General features: G+C 35.4%; 1 protein-coding gene across 1 annotated transcript in view; it reads right to left on the bottom strand.

Moving 5' to 3' along the window:
* LOC138707801 (uncharacterized) overlaps positions 1-16,661 on the bottom strand; it is a 180,264-nt gene that overhangs the window by 34,953 nt on the left and 128,650 nt on the right. The window contains exon 3 of the mRNA XM_069837731.1: positions 4,666-5,465. Coding sequence (XP_069693832.1) covers positions 4,666-5,465 — 800 coding nt within the window. The remainder of the gene's footprint in view (positions 1-4,665; positions 5,466-16,661) is intronic.

The raw sequence follows: 16,661 nt of genomic DNA, 5'->3' as shown, positions 1-16,661 counted from the left end.
GCTTCTTAAGACAGCATAGAAAAAAGAAATGACGAATAATACACACAGAATTGCTAAGGAAGATACAAGCATTTATACTTCTTTATTAAGAATCGAGCTCAGTTCCGCTGGATATGAGCCTGGATTTAGTATCATTTGAGCTGAAAGTAACAAACACAATGAAACTGCTAGTTTAGAATAATTCCGAAAGGCGCATGCTTAAGTTAAATTTGCGGTATTTTATGACGTGACGTCTGGTGTTATATTTCGGTTTTTTAGTAGTCTCAGACAATGATAAATGTAACCGAGCGATCCCAGTGTGTGTTGCTTCACTCGGTCGTGGTCATGGCTCGGGTTGTTCTCCAACAAATGTGTACAACTCTGAAGCCACGACTGACATCAGCTTTACAATTTACTTGGGAATTACTTTTTACCAACTGTAGCAAAAAAAAAATAGAAAAAAAAATCTTCCATTAAAGACAACTGTTGTGAATGTTTGTTGGTCACTGATATATCCAGTTGTGTAGTGAGAGGTTGCAGTGTCTTTTCGCGTGCCATGGGTGAGATGTTGATCATGCAAGTCTTTAATCGCATTTAGGGATAGGGTGAATTAAGTCTTTTCTGCATTTCTTAGATGAGAACGACGACTGTCGCAGCTCAGTTTTGAACTAGGCGATAAATGACGAAGAAATTTTGTCTTATTCGACGGCAGACTTCATTTACTTGTCATAAATCCACTCTACGAGCCTTCCCACTTAACTTTACTTCCAAAGGAAGTCAACGCTAAGAATTTAATCATAAGAATTCATCAGGATCTGAGCCCACATATCTCGGACCTAATAGCAAATAATGTAACAACATGGTGACTGAGAGCAAATGCTGAAAATTTGACAAGTCGAAGTAAAATTTATTGCTAATAAACCTGTATTGGGACTGTTTTCCTGGCAACTCCCATTTCTCCTGCCACCGCTCAAAAACTTTCATGAAGTTTAAGATTTACACGGTACTACATTCGTGGACAAATTATTAGACTAAAACGTTTTTCTTGGAAACATAATATAATTCGTCATATCAACTATCGGTATAATTCACAGAGTATTATTGTAAATGTTATTGTTTACATTTTCTTGTATATTTTTCCAATTGTTAAGTATATTTTATCTGGCTGTGTTGGTACTACTGGTGTTTTAATTATATACTGCAGAATATATTCAACAGTCTGTTCTCCCATGACCTGCAAGAAAACCGGACATGAACAAAATTGAAAATCTGTTATCTATACTGTAGACGAAAGTGAACAAAAAGAGGCTTACTACAAAACATGGACTCATTTAAGCACTGTCTGATATCTGGCTAAATGATGCTGATGTTCAAAGAAAGTTTCAAATTTTGGTTTCCAGCATCCCTGACAAAATCAACGTGTTAATAAAGAATAAGGGAATGTTCACAAAATATTAGTAACTTCCAGACTCTATTTTCTATTCATTATTTCTGTGTAAAATACATTTTTGTTCATTATTTCTGCCGATAAATACAGCTTTGTTGCACATATAATTAATTTTGTCTAACTATTTGTCCACGTCTTTATAAGTGGTTACAAGACCTCGGATGGAGGAAAAAATAAAGTAACATGAATCAATCACAATGCATTGAAGAAATGTTACAGTTTTTTCGTCAGGAATAAAATTCGAAAGTACTGGCTTATTGTTTCACATAGTTCTTAGTATTGCAATAATTTTAAGTACATTTCATGAGTGTCCTTTGCCTCTAATCTGATTTGATCAGAATTGAGGCGGTTAGAAGTAAAGGGGCGTAAGTGATATTTCTAAAAATATGATTCAAGTGCATCCAGGGTAAACTAAATCATTTAAAATTTCAGTGATAAAGAGATATATCTTTTAACTACATCGCACATTGACATTTAAAATTAAAACTTCACGGAATTTACGAAAGCTTATTAACGTTTAATCACATTTTATTGAAAATAACGTAAGTGCGCTTACACCCCTTTGCTACTGACCGCCTCAATTGATATCATCGTAAAGTATTTTCAGTAGATATGTAGATAGTGGGGTTTAAAAAGGGCGCGTCAACTACTATGGCTATTTGCGCCCTTATCTAAAATTCATCATAATACAAAGACACAAATAATACAATAATCAGAGTGCTAAAAGAACTAAAAAGCGTTGTCACGGCAAAACGAGGTACACTAGTATTTTCAGTGACCTGTAAGTCATTTAAAGAAGCATAATAATCTCAAAATTTAAATCGCTGACGGAAAAGATATGAGTAAATATAGAAGATAACCACCATTTTACATTGATCCTATGTCAGAGAATCTAAGAATTTTCTGTTATCAGACATATTGGCTTAAACAAAAGCACTCGAAACGAAACATGCAAAATTTCACACCATGGTCTTTATTATACCAGTGTAGGCTACTTGCATATCCATAGCGCAAATCTAATATACAATTTTAATTAATATTTATGCAGATTGCACGTGTATAATTGTGCACAAGCTAGTAGAATAAATGCTGATACTGTGAATTATGTCGTCTCATCGAAGGCTACGGTGGCTCAGTGCTACCGTGCTGGACTTACAAACTAGGGAGTCCGGGTTCAATTCCCGATCCACTCTGAATTTGTAACTTGTGTTGGATAATCTTGTGGTCCAAACAATAGAGATTTCTAGAGAACTCAGTTTTTCCTGTGATATTCCAACAATATTCCATCATCATCCATTATGAGTGTAATGTAGACCACCATTTGAGGTGCACTCTGGATAATCTCTGACAAACTGAGTGGTCTACGCCTTCCGGCAGTAGCGAAATCTATGAGCCCCGCTTGTACAGTCGGGGTGAATAATGGCAGGTTATGACGCCTGGCATTGTACAAAATAAAATATCGTATCATGATTGAAGAAAAATGTATTATATAATACATAAACCGATAGCAGACTAACTCTGTTTTCGCATAAGACAACTTAATTTAAAATTAATTAAAAATACGAAGGAGAGTTGGTAATTGAATGTTGCATAGTATTTTCGTTGCTGTGTTTCGAACTGAATGCCTTAAAATAAGCTTTATTTTTCTGTAAAGAAATAGGTAAATATTTTGAGGTTCACTGAAAAATTTTCTAATACCATACTTTTCATTCGTTTTTCCTATTTACTATACAGAATGAGCACAAAGTCCTGTTCCCCGTATAAATACCTCAAATGTACACACTATTTATGTAATTCCGATCATAATGCAAACATGCATCTACTTTACACTAACTGTGTGCCCTAAGTGTCCAAACGGTCAGTATGTCTCCCATTATTCTCCTCATACAAAATAATGCGTCGTCAAGTTCTGTGTCACATTCGTCTCAGCAGTGCTGGTGTAATCTGTTGGAAAGCGTACCTCACGGCGTCCTTCAATTCATCAGTAGTGTCGTACCGTTTCTGTGCAACAATGCTCTCGATAAAACACCACAGCGCATTGCCACACGTTTCCTTAATGCTCAATTGTGCGTGGGTCACCCATCTTACCAGCTCCTCTCGACTGGCCACCTCGCAGCCCTGATCTCACAACCGATGACAATGCGCTGTGGTGTTTCATCAAGAGCAGTGTTGCATAGGATACCATTGATGAACTGAAGGACGCCCTGCGACGCGCTTTCCAACAGATTACACCAGCAATTCTGACGCGAATGTCACACCGAACCTTGCGATGACGCATTATTTTGTGTGAGGAGAATGATGGGAATGATACTGACCCTTTGGACACTTAGGACACACAGTTAGTGTAAAGTGGATGTATGTCTGTATTATGACTGGAATTACGTAAATAGTGTGTACATTTGTAATATTAATAGGTGGTAACGGGACTTTGTGCCCACCCTATATTATATAAAATCTAGAGAAATTCTTTGAACTATAAAATACAGTATAACAACAAAAATCTAGGTCCTACTATAATATCACGTTATATATGTATTTGCAGTATCTCCAAACTGTCAAATTTAAAGGAAAATATTTCAAAATTTGCTTTTTTTCCAATAGGCTACATACGAGTCCTGTGGTCGAGTAAATTCTCACACAAATGTAATTGGGAGCTTTTTTTCTTTGTAGTATTTACAATTACAGGATATTATAAACTAATTAATATTCTTAGTACGCTTTCTCTAAAACTGATAAAATATAAAGTGCAATCAATATATTTCCCAACTGATCTTGTATTTATTTTACCATTAAACATACATGCGCGTTTCACTGAAGATCATTGCTCCCATGCCTGTGACTCAGTCTATCAAACAGCGACACATTGTCTTTAAGAACGTGATTTTGTGCAAACGTGTCAAGGACCTATTGTGATTTTTCCTGGAATCTCTCCATGTACGCCTTACGGCCAGTCTTCTTCTCTGCATTTCAAGTGATGCATTTAATATAGATTCCAGGCGTTTCCCTGATTGTAAATAACTTCTCCGTTCCCTATGTTCTGTGTGTTGCCTACATTCAGGGCAGTCCGGAAACTTATTGATTGCTCCTTGTATTTAGAATTTAGATATTTAATATATTGGAAAAACAATAATTAATATTTTCTTGATCTGGGCTAGCCTGTAAATATCTGATTAACTACTCCATTACTTGGAAAAAACATGCTTGAGAATTTGGAAGTAATAAGAGCACCGGCGTCTCACCTGTGAACACGAAGAACTGCTGAAGCCCAGGAGGCTGGTCGGCGAACACCTGATGAGGCTGGTGATGTCAACCACCCCATCTCCGAGAGGGGACGTGGATGAGGCGCGCTTGCCCCCACGAGCCGAGGACCTCCTCGTACTGACGGTGGAGCTACGTGCGTTGAAGTCAGTGTCGTGAGGTAGCTGAAATTGTCTTGAGATGGTGCCGATGGGCGGCAACATCTGTGACTGGTCCATGGGTACCTGAGGAGCCATAGCTGTGACCAGACCTACGCCTTCGTATATGCAGTTGCCACCGACACCGACGGGAAGCGAAGCCATGTCCTCCAACTCCTCACCCTGTCTGTCCTGCCCGTACTCCGACTTGACCGCCGAAGGTGTCAGCAATGCGAAATTTTCGCTGCTCTCAGTCTTGACTTGACGTTTAGGATCCTCGCCCTGGTGGTGGTCCTGTTGCCCCTCCATCTTCGGGGCCAGACTAATGGAGTAGTTGTGATGAGGACTTTGCAGGGCTGTGGAATAGTGAGGAAGGGTCTCTGTTCCAGATACCACATTAATATCGTTTGTTGATATGGGCGCATTTGGCACCTCTTGGGAATGTGACGTCGGATAATATGTTGAGAGATTGTGGTTTAGAAAGTAAGGGTCTGTGGATCTCTGCGTAGGGTGGTATGGTGTCGAAGTGATGGCTAATGGTGCTGAGTGACCTGCCGACGGGGAAAGCGACGAGAATATGCCTGGAGACGCGGTAGCTGTTGTAGTCTCTAGATGCATGTTGGGTCTCAGGGACGATTCACTCCCTACAAAATAAAACCGCAGAGGTGCCACATCGCTTGTAAATATTCGACACTCCTGTGAAAGTTTACACAAGCGAAGTTCCGAAGAAACGCTCAGATTTTACCTTCATATCATTCCACGAGAAAAGTGAACTTTTGTAAAACATATTAAGCATATTTTCATTACAAAACCATCATAACAGATTGTGTCCGATCAAAGATTCCTGCGAACTTTACATGACGTCGATGTAAATTTGGAAATGTAGAGGGGGAAAAGCTTCTCCTTCACATACCGAGATTTCTTTAAGTTTCATATTATTATTATTATTATTATTATTATTATTATTATTATTATTATTATTATTATTATTACTATTATTATTACGATTATTATTATTATTATTGTTATAGATGTTTAACGTCTGTATTAATTACTGTAGCACAAGAGACTGGGTTATGATTTGTGGTACCATGATCAGGGGTAGGCCTAAAACGTTTATGTGGCACTTAAGTTCTTTTATGGAGTTAAAGGTTTTAAAACTTCGATTTCTTTTATGTCGCTACGACTAACATACTAATACATAGTTCTAATGTTAACAAAAGCGGAGCCAATCTTTGATATCTTCCCACAGCACACACGGGACTGACGTCTGATTTACAATTCGTTATGGGTTAGTTGGATTAAATGAGTAAGTGACATGAGGCCGAGGAATGTGACAAGTTTTGTGGTTTAGTTGGTGGCATAGATAAGTGACGTAGGGCCGAGGTATGTGACAAGGTTTGTGAGATAGTTGATGGCATAGATAAGTGACGTGAGGCCGAGATATATGACAAGGTTTGTAGGTTAGTTGATGGCATAGATAAGTGGCGTGGGGCCCAGGTATGTAACAAGTTCTGTGGGTTAGTTGGTAACATAGATAAGTGACGTGAGGCCAGGTATGTGACAAAGTTTGTGGGTTAGTTGATGGCATAGATAAGTGACGTGAGGCCGAGGTATGTGACAAGGCTTGTGGATTAGTTGATGGCATAGATAAGTGAAGTGGGGCCGAGGTATGTGACAAGGTTTGTGGGTTAGTTGATGGCATAGATAAGTGACGTGAGGCCGAGGTATGTGACAAGGCTTGTGGGTTAGTTGATGGCATAAATAAGTGAAGTGGGGCAGAGGTATGTGACAAGGTTTGTGGGTTAGTTGATGGCGTAGATAAGTGATGTGAGGCCGAGGTATGTGACAAGGCTTGTGGATTAGTTGATGGCATAGATAAGTGAAGTGGGGCCGAGGTATGTGACAAGGTTTGTGGGTTAGTTGATGGCATAGATAAGTGACGTGAGGCCGATGTATGCGACAAGGCTTGTGAGTTAGTTGATGGCATAGATAAGTGACGTGAGACCGAGGTATGTGACAAGGCTTGTGGGTTAGTTGATGGCATAGATAAGTGACGTGAGGCCGAGGTATGTGACAAGGTTTGTGGGTTAATTGATGGCATAGATAAGTGACGTGGGACTAAGGTATACGATAAGTTTTGTGGGTTAGTTGATAGCATAGATGAGTGACTGAGGCCGAGGTATGTGACAAGGTTTGTGGGTTAGTTGATGGCATAGATAAGTGACGTGAGGCCGAGGAATGTGAAAGGTTTTAATGATTTAAGTATGTTTTCTCTCCCTTGTGTAGTGTGGGGAGAAATGGAAGTTTCACCCAAAAGCTGTCCTACGGAGAAGTTCGCATGTATAATGTGTTTCATTAATTAATTTTAATGTTGTTTATTATATTTTAATAAATATATCTTTATCTTAGCTGGAATGGCTTTTTCTCATTACATGTAGGCCGATGGATAAACTGTGGTGCTCCTCAGAAAATGGGCCTACGCCTGAAAATTTTGGAGTTTTCTCTGTCTCTGATCATGGTAACTCATTCTAGATTTCCTAATGACTAGTAGGCAAGGTTACATCAAAATTCAAATCAGTTAAGAATTGTATAAGTGTATGAGGAATAGCAGCAGACGTACAATAATTCAGCCTGTTTTCTTCCCCCGGTTAGGAATAAACATAAGCATGTAATACTTGGGGGAAAAAGAATTCAGAATGATGGAAATTCCCCGTCTTTTCCCCTTCAATTAGAGAAATGGAGATGCGTGAAGGCCTACTATTATGTGTTTACTTACGAATCTTTTTAATCAGTTCGTCCCCATAAGTGCGAGACGTTAAAATTTAAATAAAAGATGAGTATTTTCCCTGGACCAAAAATAGGCCTATAATACAAATGGAATACAAATTCGTACAGTGCTTAAAGAAATTGTTGTATATGATTTTATGGCAAACTTATGAAATATGAGATACATATTTTTTTTTTCTCAAAATTGTTGCATATTAATTTATTGTAAATTTAAGAAGAAATGTGCAATATTTTTTCTTGAGCAGAGAAATAAATTTGCACATTACTTCATTAGTTTGTAATAAAATAATACGCAACAATTTCTTTGAGCACTGTACTTTACTGTGGACCAAATTTGTGGTAACACAGCTTAAGAACAAATTACCATGTATCACTATAGCTGTTCCAAATTCTATAATACATAATTAAAATTATAACTAGTACCAATAATATCTACAGTAACAGTTCGTTGGTCCGTGATAAGCATGTCGCAAGTCTATCGCTTTACACGATCCAATTCCAACGCCGTGAAACTTACCCTGATACACTTCATTAATAAGCTCCGTTACCACTGAATTATAGTGAATATTGTTGTTCGCCTTTTGCTATTCAATTTATCTATTTAATCTGGAAAAATTTGTCGCTTTTCACTTTGTGTACTTTCGAGGATTTTCTCTTCGAAGTTTTATGTCATGTATTTCAAATTTTTCCCTGTCAAAACATTCCTCTTCTTGAACAAAATTTAGTTGTTTAAGGAGCATAAACACGAAAAAGTGATTTTTTTTTTGTTGAATGTACTGTACGGTACTCAATAGTAGGCTACATCTGGTGTGTGTGTGTTTTTTTTTTTTAATATCTCCAATGCTTTTCGAGTTATGACCTAAAACGTGAGACTCTGTTAATTGACTTGACAATTTAAATATGGAAAGAATTTCTCACATTCGATAAGTCTGTCGCTCATTTTCGTAACTTATATTTTCTGACTCCGTTTCCCTTGTAAGTTCCCATTTTTAAGATACATTTATGAAATTTTGCATACAAGTGTATTTCACACTGGAGAACAAATCCTGCTTTCAACATTGCTTTATCTTATCAAGTTATTTTTCCACAAACAAGTTTTTATGTAAATAATAAATTTAAAAATTCATCAAAAAGTCACAAAAAATGTATTACTTACAGAGTCAATTGATAAGGGCAAGATTTGTTAACACACTCATTATAAATAAAACAGAATAAAGCATTAAAAATATTAAAAATTCTACAATATATCATAGAAACCAGCTTTTCCTACACAAATTGCACCCCAATTTAAGAATATAATTGAAGGGTTCAGAGCCATAGCGGGCCAAGCGTCATTTATTAAACCGGAGAAAGAAAGGGTTAAAGTTAAGTAAATACCATAATTTAATAAAGATTGACATATCATTTAATTTTAATGTGCATACTTTATCTTCCTCGCTATATATTTCGTTAAATTATGGTAATCACTTAATTTTAACTCTTGTTTTCTCCGTTTTTAATAAATGGCGCTTGGCCCACTATGGCTCTGAACCCTTTAATTACCCTTGACATTGAAGTTTTTATTTGGATGCTAAAGTTGTTGATTGATTTATAAGTATTGCTTAATGTTTATACCAAATTTCAGCGGAACACTAATTCAGGACCTGTAGAAATTAAATTTTGAATTTTACTAAATTTATACTAGCGAAAGATGAACATACCCCATTAACATTTCATTATCAACACGTAATATAATTTTTTAGAAAGAAACATGTCATATAACGTTATGATAGACTTTACGGGCGGGAGAAAATAGATTGAACTCAAGACAGCTTTAATTGTAATTATATTTTCTCTTTGCCATCACTGTCACTTACACTTCCTGAACCTATCATACGTTATCTAACAGGGGCTTATCACATCTATTGGAGTTTAGCTTAAGCTCATATTTGGTTACTTCTTTTGTTCTTTCATACGTAAACATGCTAGTACGTCATCATACCATCTCTTTGAAAGCGGATAAACGTCCCATAATTTTGCTTGGATTCCAACAATGACTTTGTCGCTAACAGTTCTGACGGTACCTACTATACATTAACACTATTTTAAGAAATTTCCTGAAAATAGGACGTATTATAACGTGTTTCAAAATCAATTTTCCTCAAAAGCGAAATTTTCGTATGTGTTTTAATGGTCTCCAGATTAAAAAAGAAATGTAAGTTACGTACAATATAACAACAACAACACACGATAGGCTACACTAGTCGTAATATGAGATCAAACACTATTCACACTACGGCTAGAGTGCGCAACTGTAACTTTGCATGAAAACTACAATCATGGCTTCGAATCCCTTGAAGAACACAGATGTTTGTCCGCTGTCACTCTGATGTTTTTCGCAGTTTTAAATGAAGGTTCGGGGTTGTGCTGACCAGTAGCTCAATGGGTGGGCACAAACACTAGTTTTAACTTCACAAAATATCTTACAAATCCTACTTTCCACTTATTATGATCTTAATTTTCGTAATATTAATGCAACCACGGATAGTAAATATAATATAGAATACCAGAAATAATGAAATAGAGATGTAAGAACGTTTTTGAAAAGTATGTGTTTATTATAAGTTCCAGGGGCTATGTTCCATTTCTTGTAACATTCGTTTGTATTTTAACACAAATTCGACCACAAAATAAAAACTTTTTCTCCATACCAGTAACTATATACAAAAAAATCTCCGCATTATCTTGTACGTAGCTGTTCTGAATAATTACCAAATTGTATTTAATTCTATTTTATTAAATAGAACGTTATAATTACATAAACATATTTCAAATTGGGGATTGACATTTTTTCTAAAATAAGAATGTATAAATACAACGTGGAACTACCGTTGTGTAACACGGCGTGTTGCAAATGCATTTCTCCTGACTGCATTTATCCCTATAAATTCGTCAGAAACATTTTCTAAATTCAAATTTTCAATACTGTCATTATGTTGTACCTGATTTCTGAAGCAATCCACCATTTATCACGGTAATAAATAATAATAATAATAATAATAATAATAATAATAATAATAATAATAAAAATAATAATAATAATAATAATAATAATAATAATAATAATACGACAATTTATTGAGTGGTCTTGGGCCCAACGGGCCCATATAGGTTGGCGCCACTGGTACTAACCCAATGTTACAGGGATCTCATGTATGTATGTCTGTCATAAACCGGAGAAAGCAAAATATGTTAGATAAATCCTACTTGAGGTATGGAAAACCCCGATAGATAAATGCAATATAATAACAATGAGGCGGCAACTATAAATTTAAAACTGAGACAAATTTAAGCTACTTACCAATTATTGTTGTTGAAATTCAATGTAGAACCTCAAAAAGTTTACTAAGTGGCATTAATAACATGCCAGAAAAGCACCACTTAACTATCGCAGTATTATGGAAAACAGAACCTAACACTGACAAGTAATCTGGATAACTGATTTCTTAATCGAATTCAGAGTGGTCTTCAGAGAATGTCATTCAAGAATAGGAGCGTTAGTTTCAATGTGGTGGGAATTCCTAGCTCGTTTCGCATTGGTGGAGACATGAGAGCGCTCTCTCATTGGCCGAGAGTCTCAACACGAGCAGATCTGTCTTCAAATCTTGCGGTGCTATATGATATTAAATGACTTACATGTGTGTTCTTTAAGGTCATTATCGCCCGTCACACAACCCTAGATGTTCCTCGGACCAAGTGTCACATACATCAACGAGTCCCGTAGCTTACAAAAATAAATAAAATTAGGTGACGTTCACTATTGTTTCATCCATGGGTTTTTTGTTCCAGTCACAGTTCAAAGACTCGATAGCTGTTGATTGTAGCAGGTCTATCCACAATGACTTTACGAGTAAATGAGTTAACTTTGGAAATAAATTTGTCTCTTCTGTTTCATAATTCCTCTTTAACAATACTAATTGTGAACTGAAGGCAGTTTTAACATGCGTATAAGCCAGGGTTTTCAGTTCGAATCCCCCGAGAAGCATGGATATCTTTCTTTATGAATGTGATCCTCTGTGTTGTGTTCAGGGTCTACAATAGATCCGAGTTCGACCCCCGGTGTACTCCCGATTTACAACTTGTGTTGGGCAAACCCGTGTTCCAGGTAAAGGCTGCTTCACAATAAACCGGGAACGGAAACGACAACGAGAAAGAGAACGGAAATAATGTTACAATAAATGTATTTAAATGTGAGAATTCATAATAGTTAATTGTGAATACTCACATTTAAAGCATTTATTTTAACAATATTTCCGTTCTCGTTCTCGTTGTCGTGTCCAGTCCCGGTTTATTATGAACCAGCCTTAACACATGGGTTTTCTCCGGGAACTCCGATTCCCCTGTGGCATCCCAACAAATCTCCATAAACATCTCATCGCACCTCCTATGGCGCAACCTTGGCAACGATTCTGTCGGTAAATTGGTCTGCATAACCGGCTTCATACGGGTGAATGACGTAAGTACGCGCCAGTAGTGAAAAAAAAATACTCTGTTCCAAGATCCCCAATGGCAGAATCCCGTACTTTTTTTTTCCCAGACATTCAAATAACAGTGATTATATAAACATTTTTCATACTATTTTAACAAAAATAATCTGTGGGGCGACAGCCCATGAAGGGTGCAGCTCTGTGGTAACAGTACTAGAGCGCTGGACGGAAGGTCCAGGCGGCCCGGGTTCGAACCACGGCCAGATGGTGATGGAATTTGTGGTGAACAAGGCAGACGTTGCAGAGAGTTTTTCTCAGAGTACTCCCGTCTTCCTCTATCACTCCACCAAAACTCTCCATCTCCCCCTCATTTCGTCTATCATCCGCAATAGTAAAAATAGATTGGGATGAAGTCTGGGTTAGTACGGGTTTCCGATGCTACTCGCATACGGACGGGACTTGGCTATATCAGGGACTTAGGCAAGGTGGCACACGTGTCAGCTTCGGATTCACGAATGCAACCCAGGCTACCTGTCGGACTTGGGCAAATGGCACATAAGGGCGCACAATGGGCCAAATCGTGCCTAAGTTTACGAACCCGTCCTGGATCTAGCTCACGTAAAAGTCAAGCCAAACCCATGAAGGGTCAAGGCTGAGCAGTCGACTACTGACTTCACGTCCACATTCCTCAGCAGAATTTAAAGATCACCAAACCAGAACGGAGGTGTCGTGTGATGAACACAATGACACCTCGAGCCATTATAGCTGGTTTTCAAAACCAAATTCATCACGATAATCTGTGGGCACCGGTTGCATACACTGGTTGAAATTTCATGAGAATATTCCTTCCCCATGAGTAATATCTGCTGGAACCAGCGCGCATTTTATTATTTATTTATTTGAATACACAATTTCTTGAAGCCTATTTTACCCGGAAGTACATTAGGGTTATAGTTATAGCCTGAGTTTATATTATTATAATGAGAATTCACTTGACTTGGGTAACCCAGTTTTGCTACTTAAAATTAACACTTATATCTACTACATTAATATGAATTAATTACAAGTTCTTAAATATATTACATATAAAATTACAAAACTGTTTATAACAGCATGTTTTTCAGAACACATTGAATAATAGTTTGTCATATAATTACATTACAAAAATGTAAATGTCCGACGAAAATAAATCTTTTGTTTTCGAATACTGGACAATGAAACAAAAGGTGATCCGCAGTTTGATGTTCCTCAAAGATACATAAATAGCCATTGTCCTTTTGTAATTTAAAACGTTTATTATTATTATTATTATTATTATTATTATTATTATTATTATTATTATTATTAAGAAGGAAAAAATACTACGATAAGAGAGAAAATGCGTGTTACAAAAGATTTTCTTAAGTGGTATAAGAAATGCAGCTAAAATGGTACGGGTATTTTAAGAGAAGAGAAAATATTGAAATAATTAATTTTACGCAAATCAAGATTTCAGGTATAACTCCCTGTAAAGTTGATTTGAATAATTTCGAGGGAAAAATTGTTCCGGAGCCGGGTATCGAACCCGGGACCAATTTTTCCCTCGAAATTATTCTAATTAATTTTAGTTTTGTCCTTTAGATGTGCAGAAATTTGATCCGAACAAATGTAACTTTTCGATCTGAAAATGAATTTTAAAATGTTACATTTGTTCGGATTTAATTTCTTCATATTTAAAGGACAAAACTAAACTTTTTTTCTATCATTTACCAGCATCATACATTGCTATCTCAAATTGACTGAGCGTATTGGGAATTAAATCAATGGATTTCCCGAAACACGCTATGAAATGTTTCATATAAAACAATTTTTATCTCGGAAAGGAAGCAAGAAACGAGCAAAATTGTATTAAACTTTTTGTTTGAAATATTTCAAGGAATAACACCTTGAAATTAATGATATTACTTACGAGTCATTCTGTATACTGCAACTTGAAAACTTAACGCTTTTCATTATCAAAAAGGTGAGTAGCGGTTCAGCTCAGAGTTATTCTTACTTTCATAAAACGCACATTTATTATAACGATGAAAATAATAATAATAATAATAATAATAATAATAATAATAATAATAATAATAATAATAATAATAATAACAATAATAATAACTCATTAATGCTTGATATAAGAAAACGTGTATACTATATTTGCTAATATTTTGCTAATAATTGTAACATAAAATATAATATAAACAGAAAAAACTTTAGCTCGCCCCTGAAAGAGTAGAACTCGTGCTCAGGGGCGGATTCCTGATTTGAAATTAAGAAGTATATAGTTCAATTTGTCTTATGTCTACCACGCAATAAGAATATTGTATATAAATTTAAATTTACAATTTTTCAATTTTTACATAATTCATATATAACTTTTTAAATTTAATACTAGAACTATTAGAATTGACAAGATTAGGATATTTAAATATAAATTTTGTTATATATTCTTGGGCCTAAATTACTACTATAATTAAATACTGTATCAGTGTTGTATTTTGGTTCAAACAATCTTAAAGAATTCATAACTTTTGTTTCATAACTATGAGAATACAATTAAAAATTATTTAGATTTTTATGTATGAATTTTATTAATACAATATAATAAATGTGTCTTATTTTAAGAACATTAAAGTCTAAAAATTATTTTTGAGATGGAAAATCAATAGGTTTATGAAGACATATTTTAATTATTTTCTTCTGTAATAAATAAAGAGGATTAAAATTGGATTTAAATAAGCTACCCATCATATAATTCATACATAATTACCGATTGAAATAAAGTTAAGTATATTGTGCGTAATAAACTTATTGACAAGCCATTCCTCAATAAAACAAAATGTATATAATATATTATTTTACCTAATTTATTATAAGGTAATTAATGTGTTGGTTCCATTTTAAATGATTATGTCTAAATACTTAACTTCAGAGGACTCCTTAATAATCGGACATTTACACTGTATAAGGCAATAATTGAAGGGTTCAGATCCGTAATGGGGCCAAGCGCCATTTATTAAAAACGGAGAAAGCAAGGGTTAAAGTTAAGTGAATTCCATGGTTTAATGAAGTTTGACATATCATATAGTTTTAATGTGTATACTTTATATTACTTGCTATAAGTTTCCATTGAATTATGGTAATAACTTCATTTTAACCCTTGTTTCCTACGGTTTTAGTAAATGGCGCTTGGCCCACTATGGTTCTGAACCCTTCAATTAAAGTTATGTAATTTAATACTTAATGTAGATAATGGGAATGTAATAATTATGGTTTCGTTTTCGTTGCTAGAAAGATAATTTATATCAAACAATTTTTTTATTAATTTAAGTCCATTATTTGAATTTGTTTATATATTTTATATGTTATATGTTTATATGTTCCGAAGAATAGGATAATAGCTGAGATATTAATAATTCCCATCCCCCCCGGCTTCTAGCTTACATTCTTTGTTCTTGAACGACTCGCACTTCTAATTTCATGACAACTGCTCTCGCTCGACGCACTGTAAGTCATAAACAGTGCGCCACAGCATGTGGAGGTGACTGTGGTTTTGCAGCAGAAATGTTTTCTCGGTATTTTCAAGTTACAATAACACAAAAACTGCATCAGTGACGGTTAAATAAGTTCAAACATCTCAACTGTGAGAGAACAACACTTTTGCAGTAGTAAAGGTTAAAGAGTTGCTTTTGATTGTTTATCGTTTTCCGAAAGAATTGGAATGAACTATTCAGTTGACGGATACGCACTCATATCATAGTCTTATGTGGCATACTTGGGCTTAAAAAAGTAAAATTAAAAATAAGGCGCTAAACAATACGCATGGACATGGTAGAGATCTGAAAACTTGACCATGCTTGTATAAAATGAGAAAGGGAGAGTCGAAAGCTTTAATTTTATTATTACCAGACAGCGCATTTTCGTTCCCAAACGTACAGCGGATCGAGTAGTTTCTTCTGGTAGCTACTTCTATTACGTCACGTGGATGCATGAACAGGGCATAATTGCAAGCAGGTACGCATGGGATCATTAAATAATAATGATGTAATGTATTACAAATATGCGCCTGTAACATCATATGACGTAGAAAGAACATTAGATTAGTTTAAACAAATTTTATGTGATGTTCGTAAAAGATTTGCATTTCATAACCTCAGAATATAATATGTTTTCGTTCACTGCAACGGGACAGGTTTTGATAAACGAATTATTTGTATATATTGTGTAAAATGTAAATATTGATGGTTTGTGTATTGATTTTTGTTATTACTATTTGTCCCTGTGACGTCATGTGACGTAGAAAGAATATTTTCTTAGTTTAAACAAATTTTTATTGGCAGTTATAGTAAAAGATATGAATTTCATAATCTCAATATATATTTTTTTGTTCACCGTAGTGGAGTTGATTTCGTTAAATGAAATAATTGTATAGCTATATATATATATATATATATATATATATATATATATATAAAGTATTTACAGTTAACGAAACCAGGTGGCCCGGGTTCGATTCCCGGTCGGGACAAGTTACCTGGTTGAGGTTTTTTCCGGGGT

Source organism: Periplaneta americana, chromosome 10, assembly GCF_040183065.1.
Source record: "Periplaneta americana isolate PAMFEO1 chromosome 10, P.americana_PAMFEO1_priV1, whole genome shotgun sequence".
NCBI lineage: Eukaryota > Metazoa > Arthropoda > Insecta > Blattodea > Blattidae > Periplaneta > Periplaneta americana.
Note: the sequence above shows the minus strand (reverse complement) of the source record. Positions and strands in the feature narration are given on the sequence as shown.